The sequence below is a fragment of the Caretta caretta genome, chromosome 2 (assembly GCF_965140235.1).
Source record: "Caretta caretta isolate rCarCar2 chromosome 2, rCarCar1.hap1, whole genome shotgun sequence".
Classification (NCBI taxonomy): Eukaryota; Metazoa; Chordata; order Testudines; family Cheloniidae; genus Caretta; species Caretta caretta.
Window position 1 is genome coordinate 34,208,969 of NC_134207.1, and position 19,756 is coordinate 34,228,724.

Sequence of the window (19,756 nt, forward strand, 5' to 3'; positions counted from 1 at the left end):
TTAGATCTGTTTAGCCCAGATGATTATTTTCAAGCAGTACATCTCTGAATCAAAATTTATTTCTGGTACAACCTCAGGGAATTCAACAGAATTCCTCTGTAGATGAATTTGCCCCATTGGGTCACTTGGAAAGGACTGGAATACATGTGGCACCTTAGAGACTAACAAATGTATTTGCAGCACTGCTATGGGTACCTGCATGGCCCCACAGTATGCCAACATTTTTATGGCGGACTTAGAACAACGCTTCCTCAGCTCTCATCCCCTAATGCCCCTACTCTACTTGCGCTACACTGATGACATCTTCATCATCTGGACCCATGGAAAAGAAGCCCTTGAGGAATTCCACCATGATTTCAACAATTTCCATCCCACCATCAACCTCAGCCTGGTCCAGTCCACACAAGAGATCCACTTCCTGGACACTACAGTGCTAATAAGCGATGGTCACATAAAAAACACCCTAACCGGAAACCTACTGACCACTATACTTACCTACATGCCTCCATTTTTCATCCAGACCACACCACACGATCCATTGTCGACAGCCAAGCTCAACGATACAACCGCATTTGCTCCAACCCCTCAGACAGAGACAAACACCTACAAGACCTCTATCAAGCATTCTTACAACTACAATACCCACCTGCTGAAGTGAAGAAACAAATGACAGAGCCAGAAGAGTACCCAGAAGTTACCTACTACAGGACAGGCCCAACAAAGAAAATAACAGAACGCCACTAGCCATCACCTTCAGCCCCCAACTAAAACCATCATCAAGGATCTACAACCTATCCTGAAGGACAACCCATCACTCTCACAGATCTTGTGAGACAGGCCAGTCCTTGCTTACAGACAGCCCCCCAACCCGAAGCAAATACTCACCAGCAACCACACAACAAAAACACTAACCCAGGAACCTATCCTTGCAACAAAGCCCATTACCAACTGTGCCCACATATCTATTCAGGGGACACCATCAGAGGGCATAATCACATCAGCCACACTATCAGAGGCTCGTTCACCTGCACATCTACCAATATGATATATGTCATCATGTGCCAGCAACGCCCCTCTGCCGTGTACATTGGCCAAACCGGACAGTCTCTACATAAACAAATAAATGGGCACAAATGAGACATCAAGAATTATAACATTCAAAAACCAGTTGGAGAACACTTCAATCTCTTTGGTCACTCGATTACAGACCTAAAAGTGGCAATTCTTCAACAAAAAAACTTCAAAAACAGACTCCAAGGAGAGACTGCTGAATTGGAATTAATTTGCAAACTGGACACCATTAAATTAGGCTTGAATAAAGACTGGGAGTGGATGTGTCATTACACAAAGTAAAACTATTTCCCCATGTTTATTCCCCCTCCACCCCCACTGTTCCTCACACGTTCTTGTCAACTCTTGGAAATGGCTCACCTTGATTATCACTACAAAAGTTTTTTTTTCTCTCCTGCTGGTAATAGATCACCTTACCTGATCACTCTCGTTACAGTGTGTATGGTAACACCCATTGTTTCATGTTCTCTGTGTATATAAAATCCTCCTATTGTATTTTCCACTGCATGCATCCGATGAAGTGAGCTGTACCTCACAAAAGCTTATGCTCAAATAAATTGGTTAGTCTCTAAGGTGCCACAAGTACTCCTTTTCTTTTTGCGGATACAGACTAGTACGGCTGCTACTCTGAAACTTGGAAAGGACTGCAGATCCCCCAGCAAACTGCTCTGCATGTGGGATGAAAAAAGTGATGCTGTTTTCTTTTCCTACTTAGGAAACATTATACCAGGAAACAACATACCACTGAGCTTTATCTGAGGAAATCTCTTGTTCACAAAGCAAACAAATAAACCCTATCTTCAGGGGGTATGAATCCTGATATACTATGACCAAATAGATACTAGATTTTATCTGCATCTTCAGGAATAAGAAGAGGCAGCTTCCTCTTCTGAAAACTCTGATTAAAAACACAAGATCTGGTATCCTTCAAATCTACTCACATTTATTATTAATATTTGTAGTGATCAGGGCTCATGGCCCCCTTTTTCCAGGCATTGGACAACCCCATAGTATAAGATGGTCCCAGCTCCATAGAGTGTACATTCTACATAGACAAGACAAATGGTAATAGACAGATAATGACATAATGGATAAAGTACTTGAGTAATTAAAGAAAACATGCTAAAATCCTTTGGCTATGATTTATAATGTGCATTTTAAAAAATCACCAAGACTCTTTTCAGGAAGTATATCTAAAATCTCGTATCATGGTAAAATTGCCGGATTAGCATGATGCAATTAAGATTAGATTTTATACATGGTGCTGTGTGGCCTCTATTCCTCCTGAAGTCACTGGCAATTGAGGGGGTTCAGCTCCTTGTAGGACTGATCACTTTGTCCAATATCTTTGCCATAAGTCAAACACTTTTAAGAAAAGTAAGACCCGGTTACTGTCACGCAAATTCAGGACTAGAGAGACCCTAGAGAGGGGTTTTACAGGAGCTCTTAATTTCTACAGGGCTGCTGCAGAAGAGTAGGCAGTCTGTGTCATCTTTGTTTACCTTATGCAGTGTCCATCTGCGGAGACAAAATGCAAGCCGTGAGGTATTAAAAAAAGAACGCTGTCAGAGTAGGGGCACTATATCTGTGAGAAATGCTTCACATAGTTTCCAATATCCCCCTGCTTCTATTTAAATCCCTGTAGCTCTCTCCTCTGGAAGTTATTCAGTCTAGGATATTCATTCACTAGGTGGTTACCACAAGAGAGAGAGAAGCAGCAGCAGCAGACAGCAACATGCCTCCAGAAGAAAGCCAAAAAGCTATGCCTGCAAAAAGGGCCATCAAAAAGATCCGAACCACCAGCCTAGTAATCAGCTTGGCACGAGGCTGGCAACAGTGGGCAAGCGACCACAACACAAAGCAAGCCCAAGAGCCCCCAGGATGGATGCCCAATGCAGAAGAACCACCAACTGAGCCACCAAAAGAAAGGCTATTATCAAGATGGACTGTTTCTACTAAGAGCAACCAAGAAAAGGGTGAGGAAAAATCCTCAGGGAAGGAGGCAGTGGCTAAAGGGGATGTAGAAAAAGATACAAGTGAATCTGATGAAGCTCTCAGAAAGCTTAACATTAAAAGCAAAGAAGTGACCAAAACCGTTGTAAGTAAAGTCTATGAAAGAGGAAATGACATTAGCCTCCTCAGTGATAGATATGAGAAGGATAATGGGAGCCCAGAGATCTGCGGGTGCAAGGAGGAGTCAAGTAATTTTGACAAAATCCTTGGTGACAAAATGTCTCCTACAAGGCGAAGGAAGTGCTCAAATCTGGTGACAGAGCTAACCAAGGGTTGGAAACAGATGGAACAAGAGGATAAAGTCCCAGAGTTAGAGATACATAAATGTCGCAGTGACAGCATGGATACGGAGGACAGTGGTTATGGGGGCGAGGCAGAAGATAGACTCCAGCAAGACGACGCTGACCACATTATGAGGATTAAACGACCCATGCCATCACTGTAAGTGAACAAACACTTCATTAGGGTTCACCAAAATGGTTGTTAGTCCCTGAGGAAGATATAGGTTTCCAGGAGGGAGAGGAAAAAATGGAAGCCAAAATTTTAGTAGCTGGATAAGGGCCAAAGGGAGATTATCAAGTGTTAAGAAAAGGCAGACCCTCATTTCCACCCTTGATTTAATAACTTCAAACTCACAAAGACTTCATGGGACTTAGATCCGTACTCGCACAGCATGAGTAAAATACTCATATTGATTATTGTGATAAATAGTTCACCCCAAAGTCATTGGTTGAAACGTATCTCCATAAACCATGTGATAAAAAAGTTTGAATCTTGAATAGATTCCTAAAAATTTAATTCGCTCTGTGGATAAAGATCAACAGAGAAATGGGCTAAAGTCATTGAATAAATTATTTGAAATGAATAGCATTCCAAACTTTAACAGAAATAAACAAGGAAAAGATTGAAAGGGTCAAGGTCCACCAAAGTTTGCCTTCTAGCCACCAATCACAGGAAATTTATGATTTGGAACACACCCACCTGAGCCTAACAGATGATCGATGCTAGAAGGAAAGACATGATCTGGACAATATTTTAAAAAGCAGCCTCCTTCATGCAAAGTTGTACTCACTTGCAACCATTCCCATGTTAACTTTTCCAGCACTAACACACCTATGCATGCACCTGATGGAATGTATATCAACTGCATGCACGTGTTTGTGCTAAAAATATGCACAGTCATTTTGGATACAAACTTGTATGCACAAAAATGGAGGCTGGGTTGAGACTCCTTTGAAACTGAGGGTTTGTCTGCATTACCCGCAGGATCAATGGGCAACGGGTTGATTTATCATGTCTAGTCTAGACACAATAAATCGACCACCGAGCATTCTCCCGTCGACTCCGGTACTCACTGGAGCGAGAGGTGCAGGTGGAGTCAACGGGGGAGAGTCAGCTGTCAACTCACTGCAGTGAAGACACCATGGTGAGTAGATCTAAGTATGTCGACTTCAGCTACTTTATTCACGTAGCTGAAGTTACGTAACTTAGATCGATTCCCCCACCCCCAGTGTAGACCAGGCCTGAGATTTGACTCCCACTTTCTTGCATACATGAACACACTTTGGGGGTTGTGGTGGATAATCAATCCCACTGGAACACTGTGGCCGAAATGGCTATGGCAGGACTTGGATGCACAATTAGGGGGCTCTCGAGCAGGAATAGAAGGATTATTTTACCTCTGTATTTGACGCTGGTGTGACTGCTGCTGGAATATGGTTCTGTGTCCTCCATTTAAGAATGATGTCGATAAATGGGAGAGGGTTCAGAGAATGATTAAAGGATTAGACAACATGCCTCACAGTGATAGGCTAAACAGATGGAGCTCATAGAGTCTATCAAAAAAAGATTAAGGGGTGACTTGATTACAGTCAATAAGTTCCTAGATAGGGAACAAATATTTGATAATGAGCTCTTCAGTCTAGCAGAGAAAGGAATAATATGACCCAATGATTGGAAGCTGAAGCTAGACAAATTCAGACTGGAAATAAGGCATACATTTTTAACAGTGATGGTAATTAACCATTGGAACAATTTACCAAAGGTGGATTCTCCATCACTGACAATTTTTAAATCAAAACTGAATGTTTTTCTAACAGATCTGCTCTAGGAATTATTTAGGGGAAATTCTATGGCCTGTGTTATAGATGAATGATTACAATGGTCCCTTGGGTCTAGGAATCTATGAAAAATGCTAAATTTACAGTTATTAAAGAAATCAATTCAACCCTGTGCATGTAAGCAAAAATCACCATAGTGAAGTTTCTGACCACTTTTTTGGCTCCTTTAGCATAAGTGTTTCAGTTGACTAAGGATGGGCTTAAGCTCATGCTTAAAGTTAAGCATGTGCTTAAGTGTTTTATTGAATTGGAACCTACATAAGTTTCTGGATTCTGCTCACTTAAAGTAGGTAAATATAAAATAAATCATCTGAGACAAACAAACATACAAAAACATTACATTTGCTGCAAACATCGTGATTATAACTCAGAGATATAGAACTGGTCTGATTATTTAGTCAGTCAAGAAAGACACTGTACTTTGGTATTGTTTCTCTACAGAATTGAACACCAAGCATGAATTATCAAGTGTGAAATCCCAGGCATGTCAGAAAAATCACTATAATCAAATCTTACAAAATAACGTTTTATCCGTCAGAAACATTCTGATGTGTAGGAGGTTCCCGTATGTCTGCAAAATGTCATGAGGAAAACAGAAAGAGCACAATCTGTTATTTAGGTTAAGAATTGCAGCATATTTAACTTTTATTTTAAATATACGTGGAAAGAATTATTTTGAAAAACATACCTCTCCTATAATGAATTAAACAGCAAGTCTAAATCTTAGCACCAAACTGAACTTTAAGTACTATTTCCTTGTAAGGGTTCCTGTTTGAAGATTACAAACAAAAATTGTATGTTAATTTTTGACTCCATGTGTTACCAAAATAATCAGGGGGTTCAAATCCAGATATCACAATCAGTGGAGAACTCTCATTCATTTCAATACAAACAGGATTTGGCCTACAGAGGTAGCTCCAAGAGGAATAGCAGATTCTGACTGAAATTCCGAGACATGCCCTGACATCAAACAGCTCCTCACAAGGTCTCCCACAGAGCAGACTTTGCAGAAAAAGGCTGCAAACAGTTGGATTGTAGCTTGCCCTTCCAATATAGTCACTTTAATTTCAGGAAAACAAATTATCCACACACCAGAGACACTCCAAGAGGGAAATTGATCTTTATATATATAAATATATAAAAATGTACTTTCTACAAAGTAAATACTATTGTAAACATTTGCCTTACCTGAAGAGCGCTGCATATAGACATAAAGCAAGCTAGACTTGTTTGCAAACCTTAAAAGGAAAAAATTTAACAGAGGTGTATAAGCTTCCTTGCCGCCTGTAAGACAGCAATAGAAACTGCTTGGAATAAAAGGAAGAGGGGGAAACAGAGAAAAAGAACTTCCTAGATCAGTGATACTCAGACCTCAGTGGTTGAGAAGCCAAATTAGCAATCAACATGACCCAAAAGAGCCAGAGTAGTGTGAATTCATTCATTGAGTGAGAGAGAGAGAGAGAGAGAATATCTCACAGGAAAATGACTGATCCATGGGTGGCGGGTATAATAGGTCAGGGTGCCATGGCCGCCAGATCCCCAATTCTGGGGTTTTGGGGGCGGGGGGGAGTTTTTATTGTGCCCCATGCAGATTCCAGGGTGGCTGAGGAGGAAGTATGTGCTATTCAGCTTTCTGGGTTCATCAGTAATCTCCCTGGAGTCCGAATACAGTAACTCCTCACTTAAAGTCGCTCTGGTTAACGTTTCATTGTTACGTTGCTGATCAATTAGGGAGCATGCTCGTTTAAAGTTGTGCAATGCTTCCTTATAAGGCCGTTTGGCAGCCGCCTGCTTTGTCCACTGCTTGCAGGAAGAGCAGCCCGTTGGAGCTAGCTGGTGGGGGCTTGGCACCAGGGTGGACCGGCAGCCCCCTGCTCTCCTAAGTTCCCTGTGCAGCAGCCGCCCAGCAGGCTATCAGTTGCCGGCAGTTCAGCTGTCCCTCCCCACATTGCCATGTGCTGCTCCTGCCCTCCCCTTGGAGCTGCTCCTGCTCCCGGGAGCCTCCTGCTTCCTGTGCGGGGAGGGGAATGGGGTGGCTGTCAGCATGTCCCCCTACTCCTGCACCCTGCTTACCCCTTCTCCACATAGAGCAGGGTGGGGACACAGAGAGAGCGAGCTTGGGGCAGCAGCTGCTATCTCAACTTCCTAATTGACTTAAAAAGAAATGTTCTTAAGAGTTGGGTCAGCATACTTAAAGGGGCAATGTGCATCTCTCTCTCTCTTCCCCACACACAGGGTGTGTGTCTGTTCCTGTCTGCCATGCTATGTCCCCTCCCTCCATTCATGCTGCCTTGTAGAGTGTGAGGCTACATTAACAACAATGTGTTAACCCTTGAGGGCTCAGCCAAAAGCTAGTTCATCCTTTAGCAGTAAGGCATTCCCTGGGAAATTCCCACCCACCAACTTCACCACCTCAACCAAGCTTCACAATCATCATTGCTGTGTACAGTATTAAATTGTTTGTTTAAAATATATAGTGTGTGTGTATATAAAATACAATACATAGTTTTTTGTCTGGTGAAAAAAATTTCCCTGGAACCTAACCCCCCCATTTACATTAATTCTTATGGGGAAATTGGATTCACTTAACATCATTTCGCTTAAAGTTGCATTTTTCAGGAACATAACTACAGCATTAAGCGAGGAGTTACTGTACTGCAAATACTGCCTTCTCAGCTGCGCCGGAACCTGCATGGGACATATCAAAAGCTTCTTCCAGACCTGAGAGATGCTTTTCCCCGCGCCACTTGGGGTCTGGGGAGGGAAGGGAAGGAGAGGCGTGGAGCAGCTGCAGCTGGCCCGGGACTCCTCCAGGCAGGTGGTGGGAGACTCGGGGTCATGGTGGTCCAGCCACAGGGGCAGAAGGGGTGGAGTTAGGGCTAGCCTCCCCAAAGGGGGGCTCCACCCACCACCCATGTCCTGATCAAGTATTATCATCTTATCAACTAGAGTTGGGTAATAACATGGTAAAAGCATCCTGATTGGTTAATAATTAAATTACACAGTTGTTTAATATCATGTGCTACAAGGAGTTGTAGGAGATACATTGAAGAGCCACTTGTGGCTCACGGGCCTCAGTCTGAGTATCACTGGCCTAGATTATTCAAGATACCTGGGGTATTTTTTAGCTTCAGCTTATTTTTAACATCACTTTCAAATTCAGCATCTAAGGCTGGGATTTGCAAGAGAGCCTGCAGGATTTAGGGTAGAATTTTCCAAAGTGTACAACTCACTTAGCAGCCTAAGTGAGTTGGGCACTTTTGCAACATTAAGCCTTAGGTACCCAAATCCATTAAACATCCCATGGTAGCTGGACACTGAACTCCCTCAAGCCTCTTTGAAAATCCCAGCCTAAGAATTTAGGCCCAGATTTGTAAAGGTATTGATGCATTGCTAAATGTAGCATTGTAATGTCCAATGGATTTAGGAGTCTAAAGCTCATTTTTAAAATGGATTTAATGACTTAGGAGCCAAAATCCCATTGACAGTCAGTAGGATTTAGGTTCCTAAATCCATTCTGAAAATATTTAGGCTTCTAAATCAGTTAGGCACTGCAATGTTTATTTAATAAGATAACCCCTGCCCCCTCTATTGGAAGAATGTTCATAGATTCATAGCTTCTAAGGCCAGAAGGTTCTATTGTGACCATACAATGAGGGAGAAAATCCATGAGTGGATCCTTGTAGTTTTCCTCCTGTTGCAGGATTCACTGAGTAAGGGAGCCAGCTGGCCCTGGGTTGCCTTTTCCTCTTAGGAGCCATGTCTCCACTGCCTCGCATTGTGTGTAGTCATCTACACCTATGCCAAGTAAGAGCAGACTGAGTGCAAAACCTATCAAATCAGAATAGAAGGATTTTATACCCACTTTAAACACACTTAGCCTGGACATAAAAAAGCTTCACAAGGCACCAGGGCTGTGGAGAATCAGGGCCAGCGTGTTCATAGTAAAAAGAAAAGGAGTACTTGTGGCACCTTAGAGACTAACCAATTTATTTGAGCATGAGCTTTCGTGAGCTACAGCTCACTTCATCGGATGCATACCGTGGAAACTGCAGCAGACTTTATATACACTCAGAGAATATGAAACAATACCTCCTCCTACCCCACTGTCCTGCTGGTAATAGCTTATCTAAAGTGATCATCAGGTTGGGCCATTTCCAGCACAAATCCAGGTTTTCTCACCCTCCACCCCCCCACACAAATTCACTCTCCTGCTGGTGATAGCCCATCCAAAGTGACAACTCTTTACACAATGTGCATGATAATCAAGTTGGGCCATTTCCTGCACAAATCCAGGTTCTCTCACCCCCTCACCCCCCTCCCAAAAACCACACACACAAACTCACTATCCTGCTGGTAATAGCTCATCCAAAGTGACCACTCTCCAAGTTTAAATCCAAGTTAAACCAGAACATCTGGGGGGGAGGGGTAGGAAAAAACAAGGGGAAATAGGCTACCTTGCATAATGACTTAGCCACTCCCAGTCTCTATTTAAGCCTAAATTAATAGTATCCAATTTGCAAATGAATTCCAATTCAGCAGTTTCTCGCTGGAGTCTGGATTTGAAGGTTTTTTGTTTTAAGATAGCGACCTTCATGTCTGTGATTGCGTGACCAGAGAGATTGAAGTGTTCTCCGACTGGTTTATGAATGTTATAATTCTTGACATCTGATTTGTGTCCATTTATTCTTTTACGTAGAGACTGTCCAGTTTGACCAATGTACATGGCAGAGGGGCATTGCTGGCACATGATGGCATATATCACATTGGTGGATGTGCAGGTGAAAAAGCCTCTGATAGTGTGGCTGATGTTATTAGGCCCTGTGATGGTGTCCCCTGAATAGATATGTGGGCACAATTGGCAACGGGCTTTGTTGCAAGGATAAGTTCCTGGGTTAGTGGTTCTGTTGTGTGGTATGTGGTTGTTGGTGAGTATTTGCTTCAGGTTGCGGGGCTGTCTGTAGGCAAGGACTGGCCTGTCTCCCAAGATTTGTGAGAGTGTTGGGTCATCCTTTAGGATAGGTTGTAGATCCTTAATAATGCGTGTATATTATATATATATCATAGTGTATCCGAATCACCATGTCAGAAATGAGAGCCCTGGAAGTAGAGCTGGTGTAATAATGCCAAAACAGATACATTGATCTATCTGCAAACAGACAGATGGACTCTGCTCCACTGCTATCCCTGGGGTCACATCATTAGTTATCTATAAATATCAGCAGCTTTTCACAGAAGCGTTCATGTTTCACAAATTTTAGCACAAAGAGAGCTCTAAAAATTCAAATCAGAAGGGCCTTATTCACTGTTCATCTTTCTTCTGTTTCAGTCATCCAATCAGGGAGCGGACCAATACCATGTTATACAGATGACTAATCACGTCCCACAAATAATGAATGGCTAATAGCCAATATGAAACAGTTCTCAAATAGAGGCTGAGAACTGACCAGTAATACAAATAAAGTTCATTGTACAGCCTCAGAAATCAGGATCAGTATGTTGGCAATTCACAAACAGGGTGGAAAGAGAATACATTTGCAAAGGGTGTTATCTGCAACTAATAATGTGACCAGCTCTACCTGGAACCAACCCAAATTAAAAATAAAATGTATCTGTAGCAAGGAAGTAACTATCTTTCTACTGGGATGGCCTGAATACCTCTAATACCTTATATGTCAAATATTAATGCAGTTACCTGGGAGAACAGAAGATTAACCATACATACTGAGGTGTAAATGGGTAAAATAACACCTTTTATAGTTCTTACAGCTGTCTGCCTTACTGAAATCTGCTTGGAAAGAATAATTTTTTTGCATTTATAATGCTGCTTTTAGGATTATATTTTTTTAAAATCCAGTCATATATTTCACTTTAAATTTATATTCTTGGAACGTACCATAAACCTGCTATTTTAGTTAATCATTCAGTTTTGCTTTAACAACCACACACTTATTTTTTGGTTTTTTATTTGTTTGGTTTTAAATAAGGCAGTCTTCTGTTTCCCCTCTAGGTTTCAGTGAGAACACACAGTGCCAGTAATTATTTCTCACATCAGCACCCACATCCATGCCAGCTGTAACTCTAGCTGGAGTCAGACTGATCTCCCAGCAGACTACATGCAAATTCTACGTGCTGGGATGATAATATTTAGTCTGTACCTAGAAACAAAACTGGTGGTGCATGAGTAAAATGAAAACTGCCACACTGAAGAAAACAGTGTTGACGTTCTCATGCATTAGGCAACCAAAGAAACAGAGGGAAATGACAGCACAGATCAGGCAAAGGACAACATCCCCTTAGACATACAGAATGCATTCTTGCAAATATGCCTTATTATTATTATTATTACTGAAAACGTGGTAGTGTCCCGAGGCCCCAGTTTGGATCAGGGAACCATTGTGTTAGGCGCTGTACAAACACAGAAGATGACATGTTCTCTGCCTCAAGCAGTTGACAACATATGAGAGAGAGGCTAATCTGAAAAAATAAACTGGAAGTCAGTGTATTTACTGGTTAACGCCTCAAGAAAGTAGACCGTGGGGCAAATAGAAATGTGAAAAGCAGGAAAGGTTAAACTGTATGAGGCATGTAGAAGAGGCAAAGTGAGAATTAGATTATCCCTAGCCAAGTAGGGTTTGAGAGTAAAAAATAAATGTGAAATAAAGTGGTGCTAATCTAGGCATCTTGGGAAAAGATTAGAATGGAAAGGCGGTAACAGTATTTGGTTAGAAAGGAGGATTAAAGAGCTAGGTGGGAACAGAAAACGTAGGAGACAAAGTAAATAAAAGAACAATCAGAGAATGCAGAGTTCAACAATGCTGCCTCCTTCACTTCTCCTGATCCCAGGAAATTGCTGCCACAGGAGTTTTGCAGAGTTCCGTAGGGAGTAGGGAGGACACAAGCTAAGCATATGAGTAAGGGAAAACCACTCTCAGTGTATGTCTACTCAGCAAAGAAAACCCACTGGCTTGTGGGGCTCGGGCTGTGGGGCTGTTTAATTGCTGTATAAACCTCTGGGCTCAAGCTGGAGCCTGGGCTACTGGGACTCTGTGAGGGTCCCAGAGCCCGGGCTCCCGCACAGACGTGGAAGTCTATGCAGCAACATAGCCTCTTTATTGAGAGTTGGGGAAGTGGTCAGTCAAGGAGCCCAGTGGGGGCCACGGCTGGGCAGGATGTTTTGTGTGGGGGACTTGCTTCCAAACAGGACAACAGAACAATAACTCAGTCAAAAGCTCACCAAGTTCTCTCTGCTGACCTGGCAACAAGCTGCACAGCTGGTCTGCTGATAGTACTGCAATGTAATGTTGTAACACTCTTCTGCCAGACCTTCATCTTACACACACACACACAATATTCCATGATTGCAAATTAGAGGGAAACAAAATAGTGCTTTACATCATTATGGCCCTGACTGTCCTGTGTTTTACACCACATCACTGGTGCAACTGACTTTAAAAAATCAACCTAATTGGCCTAGGGAGATCACACCCCAGGTGTCCTCCAGTGCCATAGAAGTGAGATAGGGGCCATCACCCTTTCTCTCCTCTACCAGCAGAGCAGGGGCAGAGGTGTCATTGGGGAGAAGCGCCTGTGGATGGGATACTTGGTTGCATTTTGGCCCCATTGGGCCATTGCGGCCAGGTAGGTTAGAGCTGCCCTCAGAGTAGTAACAGCATCAGGGGCTTTAAACCATTTGCCTTGATTTGCACTCTGCAATATGACTGTATCTTAGGACTTGGCCCAATACCTAGGAATGACATTGTAGCCATGGATGTTTTTAGCAAATTCAAGGTTGAATGGGATTAGTGTGTAGTCAGGGCAACACCTTCCTGCCCTTTGGGCCTTTGAAAATCTAACTAAATGAGCTAAAAATGTTGGGTCACATGTTTTATTTGGGGCTTACTCCAATGAAAAGTAAGTATTTTCCTATTGTATGGGATAGTAGATTCTTACATTGACATGCTCCTCATCATACTTGTCTTATACTTATGCACACTGTTGTATTAGTTAAATCAAAACTGACTGAAAGGGGCAGATTTTCAGACACTGGCCCCATTTTTTCCATCATGAATAGCAGTGGGTGCCACTTTTGTACTTGCAATTATTGGCACTTCAAATTTAGTTCACTTCAATTTCTAGGCCCTTGATGAACTGACAGAAACAGGGAGAAGGATAACTAAGTGAGCAAGTAAATTGGAGAGGTAATTGTATGCACTCTTTTGCACCCACAGAGTGGGTTAATGCTGGGCAGAAAATGTGGCTAACAAAATTGAGATCCAACATATAAGTTGGAGTCTTATGCAAGATCAGCCTGGCAATGAATGTGTTGCTTTTAAATACAAAATTGATAGATAAATGTAATGCACCTATACTGAAGAACTAACTTTAGAATTAGTAAAAATATGCCATCTAGTGGTTAGTACTCCGGACTGGAGAAAGTTGGGTCTTACAAAAGAAAACGGTAAATAGCACAAATGAGCCCCTAAAAGTGGTGAAATGAAAAAAAAAATCAAGCCCCATTTTTGTTTCTTTTAGTGCAAGCAGGTTTACAGAAGAACTAAGCAGCAAGACCCACAGGAAATACAGTCCTGTTAATGCTCTGAAGGGCAGATGGCAAGAATGGGCAGACCAGCATGTGATAACGCAAAAGCTGAATCCTTTCAGTGAGGAATTTGACTACCAGCTGGCCCAGTCGACACGCCTGCACAAAGGAGATAATGGCTATGGTCGTCCTAAAGAGGGAACTAAAACTGCTGAAAGGGCCAAGAGAGCGGAGACTCACATTCACCGGGAGATAAGAGATATGTGCTTTATCATTGCAACAATGGCTCCGCTGAGGCGCGATGGCAAGATCCAAGTAACTTTTGGGGAACTCTTTGACAGATATGTCCGTATTTCAGACAAGGTTGTTGGGATTCTCATGAGAGCTAGGAAACATGGGTTGGTGGACTTTGAGGGAGAAATGTTATGGCAAGGCAGGGATGATCATGTCATAATCACTTTATTGAAATAAATGTACAACCCATTATGGTAAAACTTAAGATACATCAATTTTTCCATTGCTGCCAGTTACCTCACCATTAAATAGTCAACGTTTTGAATATAGGAATTTACCATGCAGTCGGAAAGATACTTAAAATTTGTTCTAGGGACTTTTTTATAGTTATGCCTGTGATACCAAGCATCCTTTTGCTATCCCCTTTGTATTGTGCCCTCTACCAACAGAGTTTGCAACATTATAAAGTTATTTCCTACTCAGACAAGGATGGATGTTGAAGAACTGAAGTGAATACATGTATTGAATGCACCAAAATAAATGTAAAAGCATAATGGCAGCAATCCCAACCCTGAGTTGGTTTCAGGTACAAGACTTCCCCCACCCTAAATTAACTTAGATGGGATTTTTGGAGTTATGAAGCGTGTTGGATCAGGAACCAACTGAGAATATGAACTTTAATGTGCAACCTATTAAATTGACCTTTCAGTCCTGTCCTATATTTCATAATTAAGTCACTAAAAATCTATTTAAGGGCATACAAATTGAATTTGAATGTACAGTTATCTGCATTTACGACTAAGGTATAGGATATACCACAGTTATTTCCTATTCTAAGTATAACAAAACACTACTGCAGACACCATGGTGTAGTAACTAATTGACAAATGTTGATGTTTTAATGGTGAGCACTGTATTTGTGATGTTTTCCCTTACATTTCATACACAAAGTAAGATAAAACTGCTCTCTTGCACAAAGATGGCTTTATATTTAAGACTGAGAAATGGATGGAATGGTGGCATACATCCCCTACAGAAAAATATTGAACACAAGGCAAGACTTGAATGCATAGAGGATAAGGAAATTCATGAAAATGACTGCATATTAGTATATAGAAATGATTTCCTATTCAATACATCTATAGCATTAAAGGGAAATTAACATACAGCACATAATTCCAGGAACAAGTAGAGAATATGTGTATGGTGCTAGACACTTGTAAACAGCTGCATTACAGAAAATGTACAAGATCAAGATGCAGGAGTAGCAACGACAGGGACATTTTCCAGTAGACAGACTACTTCTACAGACTACTTCTGTGAGTGAGGAATACGAGCAATATTTTTTCTAATTAAAGAGAACACGTCGTCTGTGTATTCAGAAAGCCAGTGTTTCATAAGATGTTCTACAGAATATGGGCCTAATTCTATAACCCTTATTCATGTTAGGTTGTTCCAATGAAGTCCATGGCACTATTTCAGCCCAAGCAATGTTCCGTGTGGGTAAAGATTTCAGAATTCAGCAATGTATGTTTTAGAAAAAAGTTTAAAATGGTGTTTCTACACTATGTACCTCACTTCTATGCTGTACTATAGTATAGATTTCTATATTGCGTATAATGCTTACTGGATTATATAGACAACAGCTTTTCAAGATTATTACTATGTAAATTTCACACAAAATATACTATTGCCAGAATAAAATGTTCATTTAGGAGGGAAAAAGTTTGGGCAAACAATTTACATACAGTTAAAAATGAGAACCCAAATGGTTTCCTTTAATAAGTTTCTTTCAAACTGAAAGATCAAACATCTTCTTGCAGAAGAAAAGGGTATCCGTACATTTTGCCTCAATTTGGTGAACCAAGAACTGTTAACTTAGCATTAAAACACAAATACTCCAGTTTGAACTTCCTGGTAGGCATATTTTTTGTATGCAAATAAAACAGACCTCAAATTTTTACAGGCAAATAATTCAAGAACCAAATAATAATATGCTCCTACAGTACAATCTTGTTCTAAAACAATATGAACACTGTAAACAAGGTAACCGATTGTGAAGTTAGCCAAGATAAAAACGGGTATTACATTGCAGGTCTGATCCAATAGCCTTTTTGGTGACAATGCTACTACTCATGCAAATAAGAGCTGCAGGACCAGGCTCAAATTTGCAGATAAATATTGTGATATGAAATGCTGTATGTATAGGTTCTTGCATTACCCTCCCAGGTTCTTAATAATTAAATAGGTATAGTATTCCTATGAAGTCATTTGCCTGTTGTCCTTTAGAAGGCTGTCAAAACAATACCTGAATGACAAATAAAGTGCTAATTTGAGTACCAGCGCTTGCTTATTTTTTCGACCCCTACTTAGAAGAGAAACATGTTCATTCACATATTGTCTGATATATTAAACAGACCATTTTAAAATGTGAACTTCCCCTGCTCCAAGCCACTACCCTGTTAGATACTCATCCTTGCGCTAAGGCCAACGGATCTGTTATAATGGGATATTCATAGCAGCGTACATCCAAGCTGGGAAGCAGCATCATCCTTTAAATAGGACACCCAGAACAAGATAGGTTATATTTGCATATCTTGTACAGCTTCCCCTGGACATGGAGAAAGCTTCTGTCAAAAGAAAGGAAATTACATTGGCTAGGATTGGATGACTAATATGCAGTTAGGTGAAGTTATGAATTGATGGAGATTTGATTACTCTACCCTGAGACTGAGGGTTTATCTTCACTATGGGGGTAAGTCGACCTATTGTACAAAGAGCTACAAAAGGATCTCTCAGAACTGGGTGACAGGGCAACAAAAGGACAGATGAAATTTAATGTTGATAAATGCAAAGTAATGCACATTGGAAAACATAATCCTAACTATACATATACAATGATGGGGTCTAAATTAGCTGTTACCACTCAAGAAAGAGATCTTGGAGTCATGGTGGATAGTTCTCTGAAAACATCCACTCAATGTGCAGCAGCAGTCAAAAAAGCGAACCATGCTGGGAATCATCAAGAAAGGGATCACTAATAAGACAGAAAATATACTGTCTCTGCATAAATCCACAGTAGGCCAACGCCTTGAATACTGCGTGCAGATGTGGTGGCCCCATCTCAAAAAAGATATTGGAATTGGAAAAGGTTCAGAAAAGGGAAACAAAAATGATTAGGGGTATAGAACGGCTTCAGTACGAGGAGAGATTAATAAGACTGGGACTTTTCAGCTTGGAAAATAGGCGACCAAGGGGGGATACGATGGAGGTCTATAAAATCATGAGTAATATAGAGAAAGTAAATAAGGAAGTGTTATTTACTCCTTCTCATAACACAAGAACAAGGGGCCACCAAATGAAATTAATAGGTAGCAGGTTTAAAACAAACAAGAAAGTATTTTTTCATCCAATGCACTTTGATCTCTGGAAACTCCTTGCCAGAGGATGTTGCGAAGGCCAATACTATAATGGGGTTCAAAAGGGAGCTAGATAGATTCAGGGAAGATCGGTCCATCAATGGCTATTAGCCAGGATGGGCAGGAATGGTGTCCCTAGCCTCTGTTTGCCAGAAGCTGGGATTGGGTGACAGGGCATAGATCACTTGATGATAACCTCTCTGTTCATTTCCTTTAGGGCACCTGCCATTGGCCGCTGTCAGAGGACAAGATACTGGGCTTGATGGACTTTTGGTCTGACCCAGTATGGCTGTTATGTTGTATTCTGTTAATTCAGAGATCAAAAGAACATCCTGGTATTTAAATGAATTGTAAACATGGGATTTCTCTGTATTCATCTCTCTTTGAAATGTATAGCAAGTCATATGTGAATGGTGGAGAAACAAGCAAATTGCCTTATGTTAATTTCTATAGCTAAGTACCAGTGATGGACCTCCTTCAAAGTCATCCTAATTACCTTTTGTTCCCAGAGGAATTTCCAACTTGTCAAAGAGGACATAAAATTGTATAAAAGAACCTTGAGTCCCGATTCCGTCATCTCAGATCTTAAGCTTCATCGGTGGAAGTTTGAGGCGCAAGACTGAGGTTCCAGTTATGCTGGTACACCCTAAATATGAGATTTGAACACTGAACATTAACCTTTGAACTATTTCTGAAAGAACTCTTTGCAACTATAAAGCTCACCATCTCTGCTATGAATCTGAACCTCAGTGAATTGAACTCATCTGTATGTATATTAATCTTTAAACCATACTCTCTCTTTTGTGTTTTAATAAATTTTAGTTTAGTTAATAAGAATTGGCTGTGGCATGTATTTGGGTAAGATCTGAAATATTCATTAACCTGGGAGGTAATGTGTCCGATCCTTTGGAATTGGTAAAACCTTTTATTTTATATGATGAAAAAGGATGTTCAGAAATCATCATATTTGGCTTAGGTACCTGGATGGAGGCTTTAAGGGAATTGTGTCGTCTGGACTTCTGTGTAACGAGTAAGGTAACAAAGAAGCTGTTTTGTGCTGGCTTGGTAAATCTACGTATTGGAATATCCACCAGCTTTTTGGGGGTTGTCTGCCCCATTCTTTGCAGTTCACCCTAATTGAGTGACCACAGCTGGCCCCCACTGGGACCCCGTTACAAATGTATTTGGGGAATAAATACTATTACAGTAGTAAGGACTACCTGTCTGAATGATAATTACAATACTGATTCTTGTTAGAGAAAGCTACCAACTTAAAAAAACTTCCACTTCATTTGACTGGAGAGAATAGCCATCAGGAGGCCTACTCTAATGGACAGGAAGTATGACGACACCTCCAGTACAGGTTCAGAGGTTGTACTCTATGACCTTGCAGGGTTGGGACAAGATTAATGTTATAAAAAAGCATTTAATGTTGGGATTTGTACAAAGCATCTTTTCTTTAACCTGCAGAGCACATTATACCGCAGATACTTGACCTTTTTTTACTTGGACACTCATATATCTAAAATAAAGCCCTCCTGGGGGAACACAAGGCTGTGTTCCACTGGTTTAATAAGGTACTTAAACTATGGAATTTGCACCAGACAGCAAAATAAGTTCTATTTGTTGACTTGTCTTCTGAGGTCCATGGTAACACTGATCACTTCATCCAAGTATTCATTTTAAAGCTGCCTGGTCTCAGAGGATTGGTCCTGCAATAGCAGACCACCTCTGTGAGATAGACACATCCAAAATACTGTTGTGAGAAGCAGTTGAAGAAGTGGGAAGACATATATAGCAGAGCCCTCATCCAGCTTTCCCAGGTGGATAGCTGGGAACTGATTTGTCTGAGCATCTCATCTGAAGAACCAAAGCCTCCTATGCCTACTTGAAACAAATCTGCCCCCCCCCACCTCCTTTTCTAGGGAGAAGTTCTTAGCCCACAGAATTTTTTAGATGGACAGGAAGCACACTTGCAATCCTGCCTACTCATGTTAGCAGTGCTTATAAATGCATAAGGGGGTATTTAGCATCTCAGATGTTTCATACTTCTTTATTTCTGTTGCCTTTACTTTTCATGCTGAAAATAGGCTGAGACAATGCCTGCCTGGACTTGGCTGTCTGTGAAGGACCTGTATAGTCAGCAGGCTGCTCTTTCAGGTAAGAATCTTCCACAGGTAGATGAGGAGGTTACTCATCTTGTGCAGTAACTGAGGTTCTTTGAGATGGTTGTCCCTGTGGGTGCTCCACTTTCGGTGTCTTGGTGCCCTGAGCTTATAATCGGAGATTTGTAGGTGCAGTGCCCCTAGTCGGCCACGCATGCGTGGTAGCCATCTCGCACTGCTCCGAGTGGTTAC

At 41.3% G+C, this 19,756-nt stretch overlaps 1 protein-coding gene across 1 annotated transcript; it reads left to right on the forward strand.

Annotated features, from left to right (window-relative positions):
• Positions 1-2,738: 2,738 nt before the first annotated feature.
• ABRA (actin binding Rho activating protein) lies at positions 2,739-16,316 on the forward strand. Its single transcript, XM_048841480.2, has 2 exons — positions 2,739-3,525; positions 13,740-16,316. The coding sequence occupies exons 1-2, from the start codon at positions 2,807-2,809 to the stop codon at positions 14,215-14,217; spliced, it is 1,197 nt and encodes a 398-aa protein (XP_048697437.1). The 5' UTR covers positions 2,739-2,806; the 3' UTR covers positions 14,218-16,316.
• The last annotated feature ends 3,440 nt before the right edge of the window (positions 16,317-19,756 follow it).

What these genes read in the sequence shown, in the direction of transcription:
- ABRA (XM_048841480.2), top strand. Translation starts at nt 2,807, where the DNA reads ATGCCTCCAGAAGAAAGCCAAAAAGCTATGCCTGCAAAAAGGGCCATC. An exon ending in AAACGACCCATGCCATCACT is followed by an intron (nt 3,526 to 13,739) that starts GTAAGTGAACAA and finishes TGTTTCTTTTAG; the next exon opens with TGCAAGCAGGTTTACAGAAG.